The 24,760-nt window shown below is 42.5% G+C and overlaps 1 protein-coding gene across 1 annotated transcript; it reads left to right on the top strand.

The window, feature by feature from the left end:
- The first annotated feature begins 3,923 nt into the window (after positions 1–3,923).
- ZBTB34 (zinc finger and BTB domain containing 34) lies at positions 3,924–23,859 on the top strand. Its single transcript, XM_068553602.1, has 2 exons — positions 3,924–3,996; positions 21,911–23,859. The coding sequence occupies exon 2, from the start codon at positions 21,921–21,923 to the stop codon at positions 23,433–23,435; it is 1,515 nt and encodes a 504-aa protein (XP_068409703.1). The 5' UTR covers positions 3,924–3,996; positions 21,911–21,920; the 3' UTR covers positions 23,436–23,859.
- The last annotated feature ends 901 nt before the right edge of the window (positions 23,860–24,760 follow it).

Below are 24,760 nucleotides of genomic sequence, written 5' to 3'. Positions count from 1 at the left end.
CGGTTTGTATGAGCGGTTAAGTATGAAACTTTGCGATTAATGGCTTTGATGGAAATTAGGAGGTAAATGCACTGGGCCAAAAAGTGTTATGTGTCTGTGTACCCTCTCCTGGAGGGTAGCCACCCTTTTTGATGAGGTAGATGTGTTCCCTGCAGGGACTGGGGTGGATTTCCTGAAAACCTTATTTTTCAAATGAGAACGCCCTACAAATGTGGAAGATCTTTCTCTTCTTGCCCATCATCCTTGTGAGTCAAAGGAAGCTGCAAGACAGAGGCTGTTCAGGACCAAGAGACAATTTACACAGACAGGGGGAATCGGTCATAAGCCGTGATGCAGGGAAAAGGGGAAGAGAGATGTGGGTTCAGTCTCTCAGTTCATCCACTCATTTACTCCTGCTTTGTTTCCCTCAGCAAATATTCACTGCTGCTCATTTAGTACCAGGTTCTCTGCAGGGTGCAGAGGAAATGGATCAATTAAACAGCCCCTACCCTCAAGGAACACAGACGTAGAAGCAAAAACTGGTAACCGTTCCTTATCTATTAATTCAACAAATATTTATTGAGTACCAAACACTGGAGAAACAGCAAGAAAGAAGTCAAACAAGGTCTCATCCTCATGGAGTTTACAGGCTAGTGGTGGGGGACACAGATATTAAACTCGTAATTGTACAGGTCATTAATTAATTGCCATTGTGGCTACTACACAGGAGAAGTAGAGAGTGCCAGCAGAGTCTATTACAGGGGTGGTGTTGGAGAATCAGCAGGAAACCAGGAGAGAGCAGATCAGGAAGAAAGTGACAGTGAGGAAGGACTCCAGAGGCAACACCTGAGCCCAGTGGGTGCCGGCAGGGCTCAGATCAGAGCCAAGCCAGGCCCACCCAGAGGCTGGGCAGGTGAGACAGGAGAGAGCAAGCTCTCTCTCCAGGAAGTGAGAAAAGGCTTCATGAAAATGGGTGGAGGCTCTTGAAGCCATCCTTCCTCCCTTGCTTTCTTGCTGACCAAGGATAATTATTGTGTGTGCCATGCTCTATTATGGTCATATTTACCACTGAGGTCGGTGTCATCACCCTCTATACAGATGAGGAGGCCAAAGCTCAGCAGGGCGAGTGCCTGGCCCCACTCAGATCACGGAGCCCTTGTGAGGCTGAGTTACAGCAGTCCACCTTGTGTGGCTGAGTGGGGACGGGCACCCGGATCCGCCTCACTGCTTAGCCATAGCACTCTACTGCCCACCCTTGGCTGTGGGAGGGGAGGCCACAAATCGCACCCCTCAGCCTAATTGCCATTTAACAGATGAAGAAGAGAGGCTCCCATCACACAGGCAGTGAGGACCAGAGGAGTCTCCCAGGAAGACTGCTCTTCCCGGACTGGGTGGAACACCTACTCTACTCTGCAGGGTTGGCCAGGTGGAAACCTGACCCACTAGGATGTTCTATAATAGAAGTCATTGGACAGCTTGGGACTGTTTGGAGAGGCTGACTCCCCCTGCTGGCCCCAAACTACTCAGGTAGTGAGACACGTGTAAGGGGCACACCAGTGGGTCCTGGTGAGGGGAGCAAGAGTGAGAAAATGCCAGATAATTCACATAATTTTTTTGTTTAAAGGATATTCGTGACTTATGTGTGTCCTGTCAAGACTCTGACAGGTGCCAACAGACAATAAGCTTTGCCAGACTCTGGGATTTCAAAGTGGGCCTGAGCTTTGGCAGAAAGGGTCCCCTTGTGGGAGCCAGAAGAAGGAGAGGCTGGGATCAGATAACCTGGCTATCTTGACTCTCTAAGTGCTCAGGAATCTGGAATAGATGAGAAGTGGAGATTTGGGCCCTATCTGTCCAAGAAAGGGAAGAAGAGGAAAGGAGGGGAAAGGAAGTAACTTTTACAAGCACTTCTACACTATCTCAATGAACACATGACATGGAGAGGAGGCTGGAAGATGTGTTTAGCCATGTGCCTTCGAAGAAGAGAAGGCAGAACACAGATATTGGCTAACACCAGCTGCCAACGTTGCATACCTCCATTATGGCAAAACCCGTCCTTGACTGGATGAAATGTGACTTTTATCATTTCATAAATAGCGCTAGGGAAACTGGGTAACTGTGGAATGAGGCCCATACATCACCCTCTAGACTCTTTTTGATTTCAAATAGGCCAAGTTAAATCATTTAAAAATGCCACAAACATCATGGGAAAACAGAAACACATGCACCCTAATTGTGAAGTGACAATTTTCTAACTAAAATAAGTTAGTAGAGATTATGACACATAATCAGCTAAATGACAACAACAAAAGCAGGGCACTGGAAAAATATATGAGTTGAGTGACCCAGTGAGGTGGGGGAATAAATATAAAGCTATGAGGGAAATACCCAGTGTCCAATGGACGGATGGCTAATAACTTTGAGACACGTGGCACAAAGGTTAAATACTAAGGAACACTTCAGTCTTTATAATCCTTAATGACACGCAAATACGATTATTACAGCCAAGAAGACCCCAATTCTTACCAACAAATTTAGCAAAAATCAGTTAAAAATGATGAAGCCCACAGCTGGTCTGTGGGGAAACAGGAACTCACTCATGTGGGGTGTGAATCAGCCCAGTGGTCCTGAGAAAACCTGGCCTGACAAGACGATGTCTTCCTATGCCTTTGGGTTCACAGACTTCACTCTTGGGGGCAGATCTCAAGGAAATAGCTCAAGAAGAATAGTAATTAGAGAGTGAGACTCTCTGCCCAGGTGCCTGCAGTTAGGTTACCTAAAGTTCTGTTCGGAATATTCCATTGCCACAAAAAGTTCCTGTCTGGAGTCAGACAGACAAGGGAGCTCATCCCAAGTCTGCCATTTAGCTGTGTGACTTTAGATGACACTTAACTTCTCTGAACCTCAGTTCACTCCTTGATAAAATGGGGATATTAACAGTCCTGGGGTTGTGTATTAAAGGAGGTCATGTCTATAAAGTGTCTACACAGCGCCCTGCCCAGTGTTCAACAAAAGGTGGCCCTTGTGATTGGAAGGTGACTACTGGATGGAGCCTGGAGGGAGTTCCCGCTTGCGGAGGATGAGGTAACATCAGGAAGTCTCAGCTTTCTAACTTGAAGAGGAGCTGATATCTTTGACTCCTAGTTTATTTTTATTACTAAGTCAGAAAAAGGAAAATAAACTTCTGCCACAACTTCGCAGGAGTCCACTAAAATGTAAAGGGAAGGTCTTCAAAGGGTGTTATAAATTCGCCTGAAACAGAGAGGAAAATGCTGAGCGAGGCTCCCACTCCCACCCGAGTGTCAAGATTGGGTTTCTCCAAGGATCTGGAAATGCACATTTTTTTTGAGACTTGGTCTGTGAGGAGTTTCACATCCCCAAGTTCGTTATTTTTATCTCCGCTTTGAGGGAGAGGGACTCTGCCCAAGGTCCTAAGTTAGGTGACTCGATCTGGCAAGGTAACCACCGCACAGGTAACCGCTGTGCAGCCTGGGTGAGGGGCAGGCATCCGAAGGGCTGTGAGAGCGAGGGTCTCGGAAGCGGAAGGCTGGGCGCACGGTGGGTGCAGGCCCCGGGTGATGGCAGGTCGAGGGTCCTGGCCTCTCACCCATTCCGCTCCGGGAGCCCCGGGCGCGCCCCGCGGAGCAGCCCTCCTCCCGCCAGCAGGGGGCGCCGAGGAGAAGGCGGGCGGGAGGCCGTGATGCGCGGAGCTGCCGCCGCTCCCTCCCGGTGTCGGGACCAAGGCTGCCGCTAGCCCATTCGTCCGCGGCGAGACTCCCGGACACAGCCCGAGCGGGATCCCGGACTCGGAGTCCCGGAGAGAGGCCCGTCCCGCATCGCCAGCACCGCGGTCCGCGCCTGCCCGGAAGCGCCGGCGCTGAGGGGGCGGGGCAGAGAAGCGCTTCCGGGGGCGGGGGGCGCGGGCTGGGGCGGCAGCCGGAGCGGCGGGGACGGGCCTGGCGCCGGCGGCGGCGGAGGGGGCGCCGCGGGCGGGCGATGTGAGCGCGGCGCTCTCCGCAGGTGAGGCGCGCCGGCGTGGGGCGGCGGGCGGCTGGCGAGGCGCGGGCGGAGCAAGCGGGGTCGGTGGCAGCCCCTGGCCGCTCTCCGGTTCCCTCTGGGCGCGGCGGGGCGGGAGCCTCAGCGCCTGGTCAGCCCCGCGGGCCGGCGGGTGGGCGGGTGGTGCGGGTTGGAGCCGAGGCCGGGCGGGGTCGGGAAGCTCTGGGCACCTGCTCTGGTCCGGCGCGCGCCCCCAAGGGGCCAACCCTGCTTGGCCCCGGAGAACGGGCGCTGCTGGCGGGTCTGAGGGTAGCGCTCGGCCAGCTGCCCCGGGCTCCCCAGCCTCCGCCCGGGCGTCTCGGGATCCCCTGCTTCCGGGCCCCTCGGCCCCGGGGGCGCTCCCCCTTTGTACGGGGAGGCCGGATGGTTAAGTCCCCCGGAGAGCCGGGCCGGGCCGCGGGGTCGGCCCTGCTGGTGGCTGCAACCGAGCTCCTGCCCCACGCCACGGCTTTTCTCCAGGTAAACAGGCGGCGGCGCGTCCTGCTTGGCCCTGGACGTCTCCACGGTCACTCTCGCCCTCAGACGGTCCTGCCATTACGGAGGGCTGGGCTGGCCTGGGTGTGTAAACAGTGTCCTTCTAGGCTAGGCGGCTGTGCCTTGGGGCATGAATAGTCTGGGAGTCTCAGTCTTGAGGCTTTCAGCAAGCCTCTGCCATGCTGGGCCTCAGTTTCCCCACCTGATCAGTGAGGGTTTTAGATACGCTCTCTAAAGACCCTTCCAGCTCTACCATTCTGTGTATGTCTGAAATTGGAATGGCTGTCCCTGGTTCAAGATATTGGGCAGTTTCACCGAAGACTTTTTGCAAATGTGGACTTTTTAGCCGCTTAATACACTTGTTTTCAGACAGGCTTTAAAATGAATCCAAGAAGGGTTTCTAAACCTAACCTTATCCTAATTCATCCCTTGCTTTTGTTCCTAGTAGTAGTCAATCACATCCTGCTGAGTTTTTGCATGCAAAAATTTTTTTTGTTGTTTATATCTGCCCATTTTCTCTTTGTTCCCTAGTCAGGCCCTCTTTGCCTCACATCTGGATTATTGCAACAGCTCCTTAGCTGGTCTCTGACTTCAGAAGTCCCCCCCACCTCTTCCATCCTTCCTTTATGCTAATGCTAAACTTAATATAGGAAGTCAAAAAAAGAGTTGAGTGTTTGCTTGCTTATTAAATGTCAAGATGCTGTTCCATGTGGTGGGGTAAAGTAGTAGGAGGCACACTTACAGCCTCCAAGCAGCTTTACACTGGGTGCTGAGATTATACCTGTGAAAAGGTAATTGATTGATGAGTCAAGCCTGTGTGCTGTAGAATTAAGAGGAAGGAGAGATGGAGGTTACTATAGGCCAAGTGGTCGGGAAAGGCTTTAGTGAGGGGGTGAGGTTTGAGCTGGCTGTTAAAGGATGAGTAGGACTCAGATAGGAAAAGAAGAATCAGACCCAGTGATCCTATGGAGTTAGTGAATAGACCGGTTTCCTTGTAGAGAAGGGTGCTTAAAGGAAGGGAATAAGGAAAGATTGGCTGGGCTAGTCCCTGAGAGAACTTGAACACCAGGCCAAAGTTGAAACTATTCTAAAGGCAGTGGTGAGAGGCAAGAGACTAGGGGTGGTTCATGATCATTTACAGGAGGGGAAGGGAGAGGCTGGGGGCCAGGAGATCAGCTAAAAGGCCACAGGTATTTATACCACTATTCAAAGCTGAGTACCTCCTCTGCCTGCCACACTGCGTCCAGTCAGTGCCCACCGTGTCTTTTCAAGGCTCTCCTCACCTCCTTGGACCTTATTTGCTGCTTCTCCTCCCAGTCTGTCTCCTGCAGAAGCGAGTTTGTGACTGCTTCTAGGGCGTTGCTCCTCTTGTTCCCCCTTCTGAAGTACTGGCCTCCTTTTTCTTCTCCTCTGTGTAAATTCTCCATTTCACTTCCTTCAAGCCCCTGCTGAAGATATACTTCCTCCAGAGGGTGTTCCCTGACTGCCCTACCCCCATGCCTTTGTGGCACTCAGAATCTAAAGCACAGGATTCAGCACTTGTTCCTTGGTTACTGAACTTGCTCTTGTCCCAGCTGAAGTGGGTGTTTTTTTTGAGGGCATTTTGTCTTAATACTTCTCTTGAAGCCCTTGTAATATCTAATACTGTAGCTGGGCTTTTGTAATAGGTATGCAAATACTTCCTAATTCTTGTTGGTAAATGACTTAAATTTTTTTGAACCCCCCCTTTTTAAAGGAGAATCTTTTATTAGTTATCAGTTTTCTCTGTCATATATAATTTACGTCTAATGCTGCCATTCAAGGTGGATGTTTTCAGCTTTCATTCTTCGAGTGCAGTTAACATAAAATGAATCTTTGAAACATTAAAATGTTTACTCTTGATTATGGGAAAAGAAAACATCATGTAATTCTTCAGTTGGAGGCTGTGGGGAAAGTACATCAGCTTTGGAATCAGACCGGTCTGAGTTTGAATCCCAGCAAGGCTACTTACTAGCCATGTGAACTTGGACAATTTATGTAATGTCTCTGAGCCTCTGTTTTCTCATTTGTAGTATGGGGATAATAAAATCCATTTCCTAGGGTTTTGTGAGTTTTAAAGTGAAAAAATGTATATGAAGGAGGTAGCAAAGTTTATAGCACCTAGTAACTGCTTAATATTTACATTTTCATCATCATCATCATTATTAGGTGTAAATTTATCAAGGTGGAGAAATGATAGGCTGCTGAACCTCGGTGTATTTACTGAGCTGTGTATTTCTACATGTCGCTGGATCCTACTTTTACCTTCCAGCTGAAGCGCTTGTCAAAAATGTCAGTATCACGAATCTATAATGTGTCATTATGTTTTATTCCCATTAGTTTTCATCTTTCTCTAGTTTAAATTCTGCTTAATGGTTTTCAAACTTCTTAATTGTGTCCATTTAATGTTTTGTAGCTGACAAACTGCTGAATTTAGCTTAGTGAAGGTCATCAACTGAAAGCAGTTTAATTTCTAACGGTTATTTTCTGGTTGTATTGATGGCATGGAAAGCCTCATGGAAGAAAGCAATTCAAGGTGAGCTTTTCTAATCCTTTTATCTTTAGAGGTGCGACTTAATATATTTCCCAGGTCTGGTGCCCCCTGAAATGCCAGCAGTAAGCAGATAAGTTGCTACTCCTTGACTTTTTTGAGTTCTTTGCCTTAAGAAAACTTATTCATTCCTTTAACTGAAACAAATCTTTCTATTTCATGATAGGATTTTAAACATCTAATTGCCCACTTCATAGACAGAAGTAAAAAGAATGGACATTATGCAGAGAAATGGCTGCAAAGTACAAGGAATTGTAACCCCTTAGTTATCACTGTGTTGGTGTAATGATACACCCTTAAATGAGAAATTTTTTTCCACTCAAAGGTGATCAGTAAGATTCTAGCACCAATAAAACCCCTACTTCTCACCACTGTGCCTGGATTAAAATCTTATTCTTACAGGAGATAAGAATTCTGGCTCTGGAGACTGTCAAATCCAGGTTCAAATCCTGGCTCAGCCAGTCATTAGTGAGTTTGGGAAAGGTTCTTAGTCTCTCTAAGTGTTTTCTCACGTGTAGAATGGGGATAGCTGCCGTGTCTATCTCATAGTGTTGTCATGAAGATTCAGTGAGCAGGTAGAGAGCTTACTTAGTGTACAGAACACAGTTGGAGCTCAGTAACTGTTATTGCCAATCAGGTTAAAGAGTCCATTCCTACTCTGCTAGGAAAGCTCAGAAGAAGCTTCTGATGTTTTGCACTGACTGAAGGACAGTCTCCACTGTCAAACGAAACCGCACTCTCAGAATTAGTGTATCTGAGCAGACTTGGAGAATGTTAACGCCTTGGTAGGAAATCTAACAGTTTGGATAAAAATGTTCTTTCAGGCTCACATGAATTAATGCAGTAAGAACTCTAGACTTGTTTTCTTTTAAATTAGGATGAGTACTTCATGAATATCCATCACGGAATGCCATTTTATTTATTTTTTTCTTGCATTGGGTTTCAGCAGCACCAGAATGTTTCATGCAGGCCTGGTGTTATTCGGCTGCTGCTTTCTGAAGGATTAGATTGTACTTCATGACAGCTCAATTTTAGTTTTGCTCTAGACCCAGGCAGAAATACCTAGGAAAGTTATTTTTATATCCTTGTGACTGCTGTTAACCATGCCTGTTGTCCCCAGTGCTTCCATTCTGCGGTCTTTTTAATGACTTTTTGTTTGAGAATGACAGGGATCTTCAGGTCTTCAGTGCCTGATAAAGTCTAGCTTGAGTTGTGTCTCCAGTATCAGCAAGTGACTGGAGCCAGCAGGTGCAAATCTGGGTTTGGAATCGTGAGCATCTTGATGGGGAATAATGGGTACTTCCTGGTGCCTTAAACAACTTCCAAATTTGTAACCTTGCTTTCCTTTCTTGGAAGTGTCGCAGGGTATTTTTAAATGAAGTGGAGCAAATTAGAGTGTTTATGGGTTAGATGGGAGTGAATCACCTTGCTAGATTTCTCCTGCTGGTGAGACGATCCTGCGTCTCTTGGGCGTTCAGCAGGAAGACTTGAAAGCTGAGGGTGCCGCCATGGTGGCAGTCATGGATTTTGAGCCACCAGCTTGGTTTAGGTTGCTGAGAGCCTCTCTCTGCCAGACACATTGCTGGGTTCTGGGCACACAGTCCCTGCCCTCAGAGAGCTCACCACCGAGGGTGTGAGCTCAGCAGCACGGGAGGCTCAAAAATCAGCACATCTCATTTGCTTAGGTTTTACACTTTTACTTTTGCTCTGGTTGTCATTACGGGGAAACAGTTCCAGGGTTTTACCCAAGGATTTTGTAGAGGGGACTTCAAGGCCCATGTGGGTGTTTTGCCCAGATGACATTTAAGTGTCTTTTCTCATCTTTAGGTTCTCTTTAGAATGGATTTGCAGTGTGGGAAGATGGCACTAGTTTAGGTTCTGGTTTTCACTGTTTGGTTTCCTTACAGCTTAACAAAAGGCACGATGCAGAATTTTATTAGTCAATGAAACGGTGCCTTAAGGAGAGGGCTAGGTGTGGATGTTTCCTCTTTCGTGAGATACCATCTTACAGTAGGAGCAAATAACTGTACTTTCTGTTCTCAACTGTGTTTTCTGTTTTCCCTTTTAGTAACCGCATGTTACCACATCCGTCCTTGGCTAGTACAATTTTTGATTACTCCCAAATTGTGCCTATTGGACAACTCTGTTCAGATGCCCAGTGGGCAGCCTAAACTCAGCTTGTCTGAGACGGAACTAACTTCCAGAGTGGGTAGCATCCCTCCGTCTCCAAGTCCTGTTGAGTCCTTCTTTGGACTCGTGTTCAAATTGGCTGCCACCGGAATCCAGTTTGAGATTTCCAGGCTCGTATTCAAGGCCGTCCACATTCCCACTGTGGCATTCCTCTTTCCCTCGTCACTCCTTGTACCTGGGCCCTGGCCACTACCCCAGACACCATACATTTTCACTCCAGTGTTCTTTGCTTCTGCCATTCCTCTGCCTGAAGTGTTCTTTCTGTTCCATTTGAAATGCAAAGTCCTGTTCAAATATTACTTCCACCGTGAAGATTTCATTTATTCTCTTTGATTAAAAAAAATTCACTTTGGTCAAAAGTTATCAGTCTTGTCATTGCTCTCATAGTTCTTTGTTTCTGCCTCTGTAATTGTCTGCTTGATACAGTAATTACCCATTTGCAGCCTATCTTTCTCTGGATTTCTTGGTTTTAAAAATTATATATTTTTAGGTAAAACCCTATAACATGTCTTAAAAACACTTTCAGTGAGAATAATACAGCTATATGATAAAAAAATTCAAAAAGTATAAAAGTCTGTTTCCCTTCCCTCTCCCCAGTCTGTAGTCCTCATTCCCAAAAGTCACCAACTTTAATGGTTTCATGGAATTCCTTCCAGAATGGATACAGCAGTATATACTTGTTCTTTTAAGAAAAGTACACGAAGTGAATCACATATATACCTACAGATTTTTCTATGGCTTGCTGGTTTTGGCTAAATATTAGAGCTCTTTTCCGTGACGAAGGATACAGGTCTATTTATTCTTCTTAATGGCTGGGTAGTGTTTCATTGTTGATTGTTTTTTTTGTTTTTTGTTTTTTGTTTTTTTTTTGAACAAGTCTTCTCTGGATTTTGAGCTCATTTCCCTCTTTTTTTTTAAATTTGCTATAGCAAATAAAAATGCTCAGTGGACATACATATCCTAATATGCTATTGTAAGTACTGTGTATTTGTAGGCTTAATTCTTAATAGTTAATTGTGGGCCAAACGATGAATGCTTTTTACATCTTAATCGATACTACCAGATTATCCCTCAGGATTACACCTGCACGCTTTTAAAATGTGTGCAGGTCTGATGGGTTACGAATGGTATCTCATTTTTTCTTTTTGTAATTCAACAGGTCTTGATCATGAATAAAGCTAAACATCTTTTCATATGTTTTTGATCACTTTTTCTTTGAACTGTTAATATCTTTTGCACCTTCTTCCATAGGATTTTGTGTGTCAGTCCAAATCTGTTTGAGTTATAATATAGCCCTTTGTCAAATGTGCACGTACTTTCCTTCAATATGTCGTTTATCTTTCGGCTTGGGGGGTGGATTTTTTTTATTATATATTTCTATGTTGTTAAATGTATTTGTCCTTGTCTTTGTGGCTTCTGGGACTTATGTCATGCTTGCAGAGGCCTCTATGACATTATTATAAATAAATTCACCCATGCTTTCTTTTAGTTATTTTTTGGTGATAGTTAAGTCTTTTAAAAATAGTGTCATAAGACTATAATGACATTAAATGGAAAATAATAGGACCCTCCTTACATTCCCTAGTGCTTTATAAGAAATTGTTAAATATGCAGCACCTTTGAAAACTTAGGGAGCTGTAATTTCCATTAATTGGGCGTTTTATTTTGTGTGAACCTATAGTGGTCATACAGAAGAGCACTCACTACCTTTTTGCCTCATTTGCTCAAACTCAGTGGGAGGAGCCAGGTGAGAGGACGAACTGGCATCTGTCCACCCTTCCCAGGATCAGCCGTGTCTGTTAGATTATGGTCAGCTGGTTTCCCTGTCTTTAAGAAGTGACTCTTTTAAAGCTCCTTCAGGTAAAATGTGTTTATTCTTGGTGAGCTTTGGAATCTGGATTAGGGGGTATCATTCCCTTGTTTGTAGCGTTTCAGAACAGCGTCTTGTCCTGATGCCTGGGTGTGGTCATATGTTCTGTAGCTTTTTTTGGGTGGGAGCTTGCAAAGATTTCAAGCAGCTTTACTTGCTAAGCCTTGTTGTCATATGGTCTTGCATCAGATCTTAGTTTTCTTTTCAGAGCATGCGTGCATGTTTATTTCTAGGACCCTTCTCCTTCACTTTGCACTTCAAGTCTGTGGGTCGAGTATCCCAGGCTGGCTTGTATGGTAATTTAGGGGACAGCGCCTCTCCCCTGTGGCTCGTGCCCACACTGCCTCGCTGGGTGAATGGCCTCCCTTCTCTGGTTGCCCAGTCTGCCTGAACTCCCCAACATGTGGCTGTGCTCTTCCCGAACCTGGTCGCTCTTCACTCCTCGTGGTTCCGTCTTGCCCTGGCCTGTGCTGGCCTTGCTGCTGTCCTCAGTGCTTTCAGACCTGGCTTCCTCGCTACTTGGTCAGACCTGGCTTCCTCACTACTTGGTCAGTCCTGGATAGCCCCTCACAGTCTGCTCTTGCTTTTTAAATGCCAGTCTCAGTGCTGCTTTGAATCCTCTTGAACTTGGGCTGAACCTGTGTCTTGGCAGCATCTGCTCTCTGTGACTTTCACCCTCGAACACCAAAAGGACCACTTACTTGAGCCCTAGATCGGTGGTTTCTAATGAATAGAGGCTTTAGCATATGAAGATAGCTGTTTATTTAAAGCAGGTAAAAATCAGCCAGGGTGCAGGGCTCTGATGGGGAAGAGGGAGTAAAAGCTGTGAATATGGAAGGCATAATATACTGTAGCTGGAGGGCAGCCTGGGACTTTTTTCTGATCATAGCCCTTCCTTCTACCAGTGACTTAGATCTAGAAAAGAGGGAGATTTTGATCTTGAAAGAGGGTACTGTGGTAAATTCCTAGAGCTGAGATTGCTCGTGCACAGGGCATGTGCGCTTGTAAGTTTGATGGATATTACTAAAATGCTCCCTTTTGCCTTTCTTCATCTCCTTCCTCCTGGCAGAGGAAGGAGTAAGAGCCCTGGGCAGTGGTAGGAGGTTGTCACCTGTCACTGTCCCTTTCCCTGGCCACCACCCTAGGGCAGGAAGGTAACCTAGGGCAAGCTTTCGTTTCCTCCTGCCTTTCCCTCAACTCTCCTGCCTCTCTTACTGGTCCAGCTACTCCCCTTGGGCAAATTAAACAAGGATAAGGGGTTATTGTGTAGGGGTCTAGATGGCCAGACTTTGCAACAGCCCTGAAGAAGTTAAGTTAGCCTTTTGGAGCCTCAGTTTCCTCACCTCTCAAGTGAGGGTAATAGTACCTGCCTTCTGGTGGAAGGTCAAGAGAATTCAGTGAAGTAATACATATAAGGCCTTTACGACATGCCTAGCATGTATCGAGCATTCAGTAAATATTGTAATTGATGATGATGATGATGATGATGATGATGATGATGATGATGATGATGGGCTTTTCCAAGTAAGGGGGGAAGGCTAAGGAGTGTGGTGGAAGGTGGCAGTGATCCCCTTGTTCAGTTGCTGAGGCTGGTGTGGAGGTGGCTGGACAAATGTCAGGACTTCCCACGTCCGAGGTGGTCCTTCCCAGAACCCACTGTTGAGACCAGTGGTGGCAGAGTCTCGTCAGCTGACTGTGGCAGAGGCTGTGTGTGAGGTGAGAGCTGCTTCCCGAGGGGTGAAAGTATTCTCCAGTTAAAGAAATTGGAGAGCAGGAAGTTTGTGTGTCCATTGGTTGAATGAGCAGAAGAGGGTTATGAAGAAATCGGGGAGCTGACAATTTTGAACTTCCCAGCAGACCATTTCAACTAATATCCTCTTTGTGTATGTTTTTAAAAAGAAGTATTTCACATTCTTATCCAAAATATAGTTTTAACAAACAAAACCAAAATAAGTATTGTTAAAATAAGTATTAATGGTATTGAAGAAAAATATCCAGTTTATATATACTTGTTTTTTAATTAAAATATAGCAATGTAAATGTCTCGTTTGGGGATTTTTTTTGTTTACTATTGATATAATGGGACAGAAAGACCTGTGATTAATCTGCTGAATTAAAGAATACTGATTCTGATGTCTTCAGTGAGTGGAATAATCAAATTCATTATCGTTTTCTGAAGCAGCTGCAAACTTAGTCTAAATGAAAAACTAATATAAACCACTTCTCTGCATTATCAAAAATGAACTCCATTCCTATATCTCTCTGAGTTGGGAGGAATCTGCAGTAAGCCTGTATCGAACTGCAAGACTGGGACTCTTATTTATCTTTGAGTTCCCTTTGGTTTTGTGCACGTAAGAGATTGAAATTGAACATATCCTATAAATGCAGAAAAATAAATTCCCAGTCAGTATGTCATTTAGTGATTGCAGTTAAATCTAATACTTGCAGCACATTTGACAAAAGGCTCATTTTCTTAATTTGCAAAGAACTCTGATAGTTCAATAGAGTCAGATATGGGCAAAGGATATGGGTAGGCAGTTCAAAGACAAACTTAGACAAATTGCCATTGAAGATGAGAAAAGATGATCAACCTCATTTATAATTAAATCACAGCAAAACAATGAGATACCACTTTTAACCTGTCTGAGTGGGGGGGAAGTGAAAAAGTTCAATATTCATTATTGGCAGTTATGGGGGTACAGGCACTTCATGTGCTCTTGGTGAAGGGACAGTTGCTGCCACCTTTTGGGAGGTAAGTTGGCATTATCGATGGATGTGAAAAACTAACGCAGCAGCCCCTCTGCTAGGAGGAACTACTATGACTATTTAAATGGTTTCTTGCTTTTGGTATCACCTGGGGACTGATTAAGTATTGAATACATGGTGGCACAGCCATCCATGGAATACTATGAAATCAGAAAAGAGAATGAAGTAGATGAGCTTGTGCTGCTGTGGAAAGATTTTAAGGTATATTAAATACTTTTTTTTTTTTTAACATCTATATTGGAGTGTAATTGCTTTACAAAGGTGTGTTGGTTTCTGCTTTATCACAAAGTGAATCAGCTATACATAAACATATATCCCCATATCCCCTCCCTCTTGCGTCTCCCTCCCACCCTCCCTATCCCACCCCTCTAGGTGGTCACAAAGCACCGAGCTGATCTCCCTGTGCTATGCAGCTGCTTCCCACTAGCTATCTATTTTACATTTGGTAGTATATATAAGTCCATGCCATTCTCTCACTTCATCCCAGCTTACCCTTTAAATACATTTTTAAAAAGCAGAGTACAGAACAGTTTATGCTGATGTATGTTTATAATTTTCTCTGAAAGAACACCCAAAAACTCTTTCCAGTGATTGAGAGACACTGGAGAAGAATTTTGCTATCCATTTTATATTTTTCTGTACTATAGTTTGAAGTTTGACCATATACATATATTTTATTTTAAAGGTAAAATTAAACATTGATCTAACTTTGGTGTAGGCCCACTGACATTCCACTCAAGGGAGAAATCAAGACCCTCGAGGAACCAGTGATTAGCCCATGCTGGAAAATTGCAGAGGAGTGGAGGGTTCTGTTTGAACTTGATGTGTCTGTAAGAGGTTCTGGCTTCCTTTGCTTCAGGACCACTGGACCTGATAAGTCAGGTCTGGGTGTAGAATTGTGATTAATTATGCCTTTTACTCCCTTTATGTGACTAGGACTTAAATTACCTGTAAATTCCCTGTGTGTCAGTCTCTGAGAAGCCTCTTATTCGAGAGTGTTGCTTGTTAGCAGCTTTAGGCAGGAGTCTCTGAATCTATCTCATTGTCACTGCCGAGAGGACGCGTCGGTGTCAAGGAGAGGAGAGTGGAGCGCTTCCTTTCTCATTTTGCAGAAAAATGGAATTCCTCTCTTAGGTGTTAATCATGGTCTTTCATTTTTCTCTTCAGTGATTTTCTTTCCAGTGTAGTTCTGTACTTTTTTCTGAGAAGAAGATAAAAAGCCACACAGAGGACGAAGACACCTCATTGTGGAGCTATTTTCAGTTTTACAGACTATTTCAGAAATGCTTTTTTGTTTTCCTTTTTCTACTGGTTTTTGTCCAGGACTCTGTACCTTTAAAAAGCTGAATCCACCTTTCTTTTGCCCTTTATTTCCAAAAGTCACTATTTACACATCCTTGTGTCCCGAAAATGCTGTAATGAATAGGTAACATTTGACCACTTGGCAGGTGCCAGGCAGTTTCTGTGTTTCTAGAAGGCAGTCTGGTGCAGTTATGAGCATGACCCCTGGAGCCAGACTAAGTTCATCTGTTAGCTCTGGGACCTTTGGCAAGTGTCTTAACTTCTTTTCTTCAGTTTCTTCATCTATAAAATGGCAGCAATCATAGTATTCCCCTAACAGAGTTGATAAGAGAATCAAATTAATTAATCTGTGTAAGGTGTTTAGCACAAGATAGGTACTCATTATACGTAAGCTATTATACACATTCATTGCATGAATTTCCCTCATTCAACTGTTACAGCAGTCATGTTGGGCAGTAGTTCTTCCAAGACCTTTTCTACATACAGAGATCAAGGTTAACGGACTTGTCTAAGGTCACGTAACTATTTAAATGTTCATTGTTGTTATTTTTATTAGAAAGTGGCACAACCAGGATTCATATCCAAGTCTAACTTCAAAGCCAGTTCTCTTTGTTACACCATCCTGTCCCCCTAAAAAAAGTCTCTAATATCTAACCTTGATTGCCACGTGCCAAGCAACCATTGTGCTAAGTGCTTCCTACGTGTATTCCTTATAACAACCCATAAGGCAAAGACTATTGCTATTGATAACTACCATTAAAAAAAAAAACAACAAACTGAGACTTGGAAAGGTTATAAAGTACCTTGCCCAAGGTTTTACAAATGGAAAGCAGGTATCATTTGAATCCATATCCGACTCCAAATTAATGCTTCTAATGGTTATATTAGGATCTTTTCTTATCTCTTAGAAACTAGATGAGGTGCCTTAAATTTTTTTAATGTTACTTATTTTTAATAAGTAATACATTCACATAGTTTAGAAATTTTGAGTTCAAAATGATTCACTGAAAGCTAATGGGCCTTCCAACTACCTCATCCCTGTCCCAAGAGGCTATTTGTTTTTGTGCATCATTCCAAAAATATTTTGCTAATATTTATATATGAATATATTGACACAGCAAGGTATATGTTTTCATAGTACTTTATACAAATAGCATATATACTGCTCTGCATCTCAACTTTTTCATTCAGCAATATATCATGGTGATTGTTTCATACCAGTATGAAAAGAGCTTCCTTATTCATTTTTTCTGGTTGTATAGTAGTCTTTAGTATTGACATACCATAATTTATTAGCCAGGCTCCTCTTGATGAGAATTTAGTTTGTTTCCAATCTTTTGTTATGAACTATCCTGTAATAAATTCCTAGAGTTGAAATTGCTCAGTCATGGGGGATCGTTTGTAATTTTGCTGGATACTACTGAAATGCCCTCCAAAGTATTTGTACCATTTTATACTCACCAGCAGTGTCTGTCAAACTATCATCTAGTAGGGATTTAAAAAAACATATATTTTTGTCATTCCAAGTAATACATGTTCACTACAGAAATTTGAAAAATACAGAAAATTACAAAGAAGAAAGTTAAAACATCTTTACTCTTACATTAATGTAAATATTTTGTATAATTCTTTAATATTATCTCTATATTTAATATTTGTAAATACATACATACTTTTAGAAATACCATTCTGTATATTCTGTGATTACCTGATTTTTTAACAGCTTTGTTGAGGTATATAACTTACATATAAAATTCACCCATCTTAAGTATAAAATTCAGTGACTTTTAGTAAACTTAAAAAGTTGTCTATCACCATAATTCAGTTTTAGACCAGTTCCATCACCCATAAAGATCCCTCTTGTTCATTTGCAGTTGATCTGATTTTTTGCTGTGTTATTAAATATTTATTCAGCAAATATTTATTGAGTATCCACCATGTGCCAGGCAGTTATCTGGCAGATAGTTAATATAACAGATAAAAATTCCTGCTCTCATGGGAACTAACTTACGTTTTGTGGAACTAACTTTGAATTCTTCTTTAACGTCATTTTAGTAATGATACCGTATTCAGTATATAGCCGTATCATACTTTAATAATTCCTTTATTGTTGGACATTCAGGTTGTTTCCATTGTTTGTTTTGTAATTGGATATAGTTATGGATAAATTCTTGTGCCTATATTCATGATTTTTTTTTACAACACAGAGTGCTGAGTTGAGAGAAATTCCCATTTTAAGGCTTTTGTTGTATTTGCCTACCAGAAGTATGTGAGAGCACCCCTCTTTCTATAACACTGCCAGCTGGGTTGCGTTTTTAAGTCTGGGCAATTTGAGAAAGAACAATTGTGTCTTGTGTTAATTTTTATATTTTGGTTTATTGATGAAGTCATTAAGCATTTTATCACTATGTTTAAAGGCAATTTAAATTTTTTTTTTTTTTAGCATCTGTTCATATTCCTTGTTCACTTTTCAGTTGTTATATTTGGCTTTTATTGATTTGTAAGAGTTTTATACTTCCCTGCCATAGATGTTATATTTTTCATAATTTGTCTCTTTGTTTTTTGGTAAAAGATATTTTTCAGATGTATAAAAGTTTTATTTAATAGTTAAATCTCCCTTTCTTCTTCTGGTGTCTGCCTTTGTGTGCTCAGAAATGCCTTCTCTTGAAGTTGTTTTTGGGTATGTTGTGAAGAAGGGATCTAACTTTATTATTATTTATTCATATTATCCAAGCAGCATCTACTTCCAGAAATCTTCCTTTTTCACTGATTGAAAATGGCCCCCAAAGGCCCATCCTGGTCTGATTTCTATCTACTTGATAGCCTCATGTGGCCTCTGCCCTTGCTCCTTGTCCCAGCTGTGCCACAGTGCTCCAGTATTTCCTTCCTTCCTGACTTGGGCTCTCATCTGTTTGTGCATGTGATTCCTTCTGTCTGGAAAACTGGAACTTTCCCTGCAGCTCCCCCCCTGCCCCCCAATATTTGGCTAACCTTTATCATGCTTTAGGTCTCAGTTGAGATATCACTTGTTCAAATGGCCTTCTCTGACCACTCCTCCATTATGAAAGATCTCATAGCTCTTATCACAATTTACAACAAGAGAATTGTAGCTCTCCTGGAGCTGTAGTGCCAGGCATACGGAAGACTCTCAGTATATATTTATGAAATGAATGAATTATAGCCTACTCATACATTTTGACATGTATATGTTTGGCTGTATTTTTCTTTTTCTAAAATTTTTTCAGTATTTCTTCTTCTAGATCTAATGTCCAGTATGGTGGCCATTGCCGACACGTGGCTATTGAGCACTTGAAATGTAGTTATTCCAGATTGAGATGTGCTGTAAGTGCAAAATACACATCACATTTTAAAGACTTGGTATGACAGACATGAAATTCTAAGAGTGTTGTGAAAATACCGGTGACTTATTTGGAAAAAAAGAATATAAAATATCTCATTAATAACTTTCAAATATTGTTGTTGAAATGATAATGTTTTAGATATATTGAGTTAAATAAAATGAGTTAAATTTTATATTTTTCCTTTTAAACAATATAACTGCTAGAAAACATTACACACATGGCTTGCATTGTATTTCTATTGGACGGCAGTGTTCTAGATGAATTTTAAAATCATTTTGTCAAGTTTCTAAGAAAATACTCCATTGGGCTGCATTACATTTATAGATTAACTTGCGGGGAACGTGTCCATCTTGATAGTATCAAATCTTCCTACCAGAAGCATGATATGTGTCTTTGTTTATACATGTTTTTGTCCTTATTAAAGTGTTATAGCTTTCTTCTTGTAGATCCTATTTTTTGTTTATCCCCCAGGTATTTTATAGTTTATGTTAATATTGTTGGCTGTAACTTGTCATTAGCTTACCTAACTGGTTTTTTATGAATAATAATTTTTTAAATCCTTCACTTGGGCTTCCCTGGTGGCACAGTGGTTGAGAATCTGCCTGCCAATGCAGGGGACACGGGTTCGAGCCCTGGTCTGGGAAGATCCCACATGCCGTGGAGCAACTAGGCCCGTGAGCCACAATTACTGAGCCTGCGCTCTGGAGCCTGTGCTCCGCAACAAGAGAGGCCGCGATAGTGAGAGGCCCGCGCACCGCGATGAAGAGTGGCCCCCACTTGCCGCAACTAGAGAAAGCCCTCGCACAGAAACGGAGACCCAACACAGCCATAAATAAATAAATAAATAAATAAATAAATAAATAATTTTAAAAAAAAATCCTTCACTTATTAGATCCTGATTCTAACAGATTTTTTTCAAGCAATTCTTTTGTGTTTTCTACGTAAATAGTCATATCTCCCTTGGATGATAATTTCACCTCCTCTTTTCTAAAGGCTATATGCCTTAATTTTCTCTTGCCTTGTTTCTTTGGCTGGAATTTCAAGAACAACGTTAAGTAAAAGAAGTGATGGGCAGACAACCTTGTAGCCTTCCAGGCACTAGCAGGAATTCCTTTACAAAAGTGTTTACCAGAGAGTGTGCCAGGGAACACTAATTCTTTGGAATATTAATATGTGTACCTTGAGAGAAGAGTTTCATGGTTAAATGAGTTTGCAAACTGCTGAGTTAAATAGAAGTCTTGTCTGTAGGACTTTGCAGATGGGTTATTATGCTAATATGTTTTTTAATTCCTAGGAGGTACAGATATTGAGCTTGGGGCTTGTGTTCTACTAAATACATTTTGGGGAATGTAGGTATATTTCCTTTTTAAGGGTGATGTTGCCTTTAGTTTGCAGTAGATGCTATTATATTAGGAAAATATTGTTCTATTCTTAGCTTATTAAGTATTTTTTTCCTTACTTTGAAAGTAACAACTTTTTAAAATGCATTTTTGGCATAGAATTGATTTGGCCATATGGTTTTTCTCCTTTGACTTACTGAGGTTGCAAATTATATTTGTGTATTTCCTAACATATAGCCATTCTTACATTTGATCATAATATATTATTCTTTTAATAGGTTATATTTGCTAGTATTTCCTTTAGGATATTAAAGTAAGTCTGTTTAGTGAAGTCTCTTTACTTAGGTAAAGTTGACGGTCTTTATGCTGTTTGCCATATTCTAATATCAGACTTATGCCATATGAACTGAGATGCTTTAAATATTTCAGCATGCATCTAGAACAGTGTGAAAGGCCTGAGGATCATTTGTGCTTTGGCACTTCTGTTTCTTTTTAATTCTGCCAATTTATGTTATCCTAAAAATATGTCCATTCCACTCGGGTTTCAAATTGATTTCAATCATAAATCTAGGATAAATAATGGCACAGGATTCCTCTCTAACTAAAATGTTTTAATAAATTCTGAGGTGGTTAAGAAAAATTCTGATGTGATTTATCACACTGATTGATCTTTTTCTGCAAAAGTCTTAGATTTAGTTGCACATTGTCTTGTCTTAAATTTTAAAACTTTGTCTCTGTGATTAAATACTGTTCTGTATTAATTACTTTTTTGTTTTCTTTGGGTTTAGTTTGTAACTTTTCTAACCTCATAAGTGATTTCATTTATTTTTATTCTTTATTGTTTAATGATAAAATTTTTTAAGGCACTGACATTGTTAAAATTTGTTAGTTCAGAACCCCAGCATTTCATTGTGAAAAATTTCAAACATACAGAAAAGTTGAATTTTACAATAAACACCTGTATACTCAATCTAGACTCTACACTTGTTAACATTTTATTTTGTTTGCTTTATCACATATCTGTCCATCTCTTTTTGGGTGCATTGTTAAGTAAGTTGAAGATATAAGTAAACTTCATTCCTAAACCCTTCTTACTGCAGATTTGATGTGAGTTTTCTTATTTTCTAAATAGCTTTATTCCTTATTGATTTTCTCTTTGATTCAGTACTTATTCAGGAGGTGTTTAAATTTCTATTGATTGGGTTTTAAAAACAAAAATATAAATGTGAGATCTAATTTTGTTGTTTTTGGTCCGGGAATGCAGCCTGGGCTCTACACCCTCCTGTAGTTTTGAGTGATCGGGGCTGTAGATTGTAGGCAGAGGGCAGCCAGCCTGTCCTGAGCACGCCAGCAGCGTGAGCACTAGCAGAGGATGACGCGCTCCTGACATGTCCATCACTCTTCTTGATGCTGCTGTCTGAAAACTCTTCACTGAAAGCGACCGAGCATTGCGCTATGAATTACCAACCCAAAAGGCTATAACTGTGTGTAGAGCTGAAGGGGGAAAAATGCACATCAAGACAACAACTCAAACTCTAAAAAGGTTTAAGCTCCATTCGGTGTATCCAGTGTGCTGTATACTTGCAAAATACCAATTGGAAATATACAAATAAGGCAGAGCATTTTTTTAAATGAATTTACTTCTGTTTTACAGAGTACTTCAGATCCTCACAGGTAGGTGAAACAGAAAAATATATTTCTTAAAAGGATACCAAGTTCTCAGAGCTAAAATGGCTCTACTATATGTTACATGTTTTACTTTGATCAAGGTGAATGTCAGGTAATTAGGAGACTTGGCTAATGGATCATGAGGTTATTTAGCTTTAGGTGAATTAACCAAGGCATGAAAGACTGAAAATAAGTAAGAGGAGAAATGCTCAGGCGAACCTCAGGAGGTAGAGTAGCTACAGTGGAGGGGGTGGTGGTATTTTTGCAAGGCTGTGTTTATGCCGCTTGTACTTAGTGAGGAGTCACTGGCGAATTATGAAACTCTCTCTTTCCTCAGATTACGCTTCATGTCAGTAGAAATGGACAGCAGCAGTTTTATTCAGTTTGATGTGCCCGAGTACAGCAGCACCGTTCTGAGCCAGCTAAACGAACTCCGCCTGCAAGGGAAACTATGTGACATCATTGTCCACATTCAGGGTCAGCCGTTCCGAGCCCACAAAGCAGTCCTTGCGGCCAGCTCCCCCTATTTCCGGGACCATTCAGCATTAAGTACCATGAGTGGCTTGTCAATATCAGTGATTAAAAATCCCAATGTGTTTGAACAGTTGCTTTCATTTTGTTACACTGGAAGAATGTCCTTGCAGCTGAAGGATGTTGTCAGTTTTCTGACTGCAGCTAGCTTTCTTCAGATGCAGTGTGTCATTGACAAGTGCACGCAGATCCTAGAGAGCATCCATTCAAAAATCAGTGTTGGAGATGTGGACTCTGTGACTGTCGGTGCGGAAGAGACTCCAGAGAGTCGTAACGGAGTTAAAGACAGCAGCTACTTTGCCAACCCGGTGGAGATCTCCCCTCCATACTGCTCTCAGGTACGGCAGCCTACCACAAGCAGTGATCTTCGGATGGAGACGACACCCAGCAAAGCTTTGCGCAGCCGTTTACAGGAGGAAGGGCACTCGGACCGAGGGAGCAGCGGGAGCGTCTCTGAGTACGAGATTCAGATCGAGGGGGACCATGAGCAAGGGGACCTGCTGGGAAGGGAGAGCCAGATCACTGAGGTGAAAGTGAAGATGGAAAAGTCTGACCGTCCCAGCTGTTCCGACAGCTCCTCCCTGGGAGACGATGGGTACCACACCGAGATGGTTGATGGGGAACAAGTTGTGGCCGTGAACGTGGGCTCCTATGGTTCTGTGCTCCAGCACGCCTACTCCTACTCCCAGGCAGCTTCACAGCCAGCCGGCGTATCTGAAGCTTTTGGAAGTTTGAGTAATTCCAGCCCATCCAGATCCATGCTGAGCTGTTTCCGAGGAGGTCGTGCCCGCCAGAAGCGGGCTCTGTCTGTCCATCTGCACAGTGATCTGCAGGGCTTGGTGCAGGGTTCCGACAGTGAAGCTATGATGAATAACCCCGGGTTTGAGAGCAGCCCCCGGGAGAGGAGTGCAAGAGGTCACTGGTACCCGTACAATGAGAGGTTGATCTGTATTTACTGTGGAAAGTCCTTCAACCAGAAGGGAAGCCTTGACAGGCACATGCGACTCCATATGGGAATCACCCCCTTTGTGTGCAAGTTCTGCGGGAAGAAGTACACGCGGAAGGACCAGCTGGAGTACCACATCCGGGGCCATACCGACGATAAACCATTCCGCTGTGAGATCTGCGGGAAGTGCTTTCCATTCCAAGGTACCCTCAACCAGCACCTGCGGAAAAACCACCCTGGCATAGCTGAGGTCAGGAGTCGCATCGAGTCCCCTGAGAGAACAGATGTGTATGTGGAACAGAAACTAGAAAACGATGCGTCGGCCTCAGAGATGGCCCTAGATTCCCGGATGGAAATTCACACGGTGTCTGATGCTCCTGATTAAGATGGTAAAGAAGTGCACCCACACAAAGCACATTAATCAATGCCTATTTGTGATTTGCTTTGTTGTAATCTTTGGTTTTCCCAACCATCTGGAAATCTCTTGGTCTCTTGGCAGTTTTTCTAAGGTTTCTGGAAGGAACACTTCATTGTGTTTATCCTCTCCCCCACCCTCCCTCCCTCAAGGAGCTCAAAGCATGAAGGGCGGCGTATCCAGGGAAAACACAGGCTGACAGTATTCCTCTTTGGCTGAACTCTTCATCCAAAATCTGCCAGTGATTTAGCTATGCCAACTGGTTGACCCTGCATTCTCTGCCAAGAGGCATACTCTCTCATTGTGTGCACTGGCACCAGTGCATTTCCGTGGAGGGAGGCTGGGATGCCGTCAGCTGATACAAATGGGTAACCTTTTCTAATTTAAAATTACTTTTAGGGGGTAGTTAGACAATTTTTATATATATATATATATATATAATAAAGCAATTATTATATATATAGTATATATACATTCTCAAATTTGATTTTATTCTGGTTGAGGTGAATGTAAGAGGAATATATAATTTAATACAATGTGAACAGGGCTTTTGACTCTGTCTCGCCCCTACCTAATATGTTAGGGTTTTGCCCCTTTATTTCCCTTATAAAAGAATGTTAATAGGTTTTCAAATATATTAATCATTGTGTCCAAAAGCAAGCAAAGCAAATCACAGTGTTCATAGCTCTGCTTCATAACAAATACATAAACCAAATGCCATAAAATGTATTCAACTCTAGTTGGAAACCATTTGGAATTTTTGTTAGTTGTCCAGTAGGTAAGCTGGATGACCCGTGGTGCTGACCTTTTTACATACAGTAGTGTTATATTAGTCAACCCCAAAGGAGCAGTGGTTTTCAATGTTTTTACTGGCCTATGAATCTACCTTCATTCCGTACTGTAGAAACATACATACCAGGTAACTAAATCGAATCACTCTCTACCGTGAGTTAGTACTCGCACTAAAGGAAAGGGATTTGTAGTTCTGTCTACAAAATTCTCCAAGCAGTGTTGTGGTTTTTTTTCTTCTTTCTCTTTTCAAACAGCCAGTTCAGGTGCACAGCAACTTTTTCTACATGCAGTTCCCAGGGAAACTGCAGAACTTGGAATTTGTATTTTTTGTAAAGATATACTCTATGGGAATTGCAAGCAATATATCTATCTTAGTATTGTGTGAGCTGATGAGAGCCTCCGTGGCTCCCCCGCTCTCTCAGTGTTTCCTGCTTGAAGAAACCAACAGTTAAAAAGCCCTCTAAGATACTCTGTGTGTCACCAAATCTCTGTGTGTCACCATT

Source organism: Eschrichtius robustus, chromosome 10, assembly GCF_028021215.1.
Source record: "Eschrichtius robustus isolate mEscRob2 chromosome 10, mEscRob2.pri, whole genome shotgun sequence".
Lineage (NCBI taxonomy): Eukaryota > Metazoa > Chordata > Mammalia > Artiodactyla > Eschrichtiidae > Eschrichtius > Eschrichtius robustus.
Note: the sequence above shows the minus strand (reverse complement) of the source record. Positions and strands in the feature narration are given on the sequence as shown.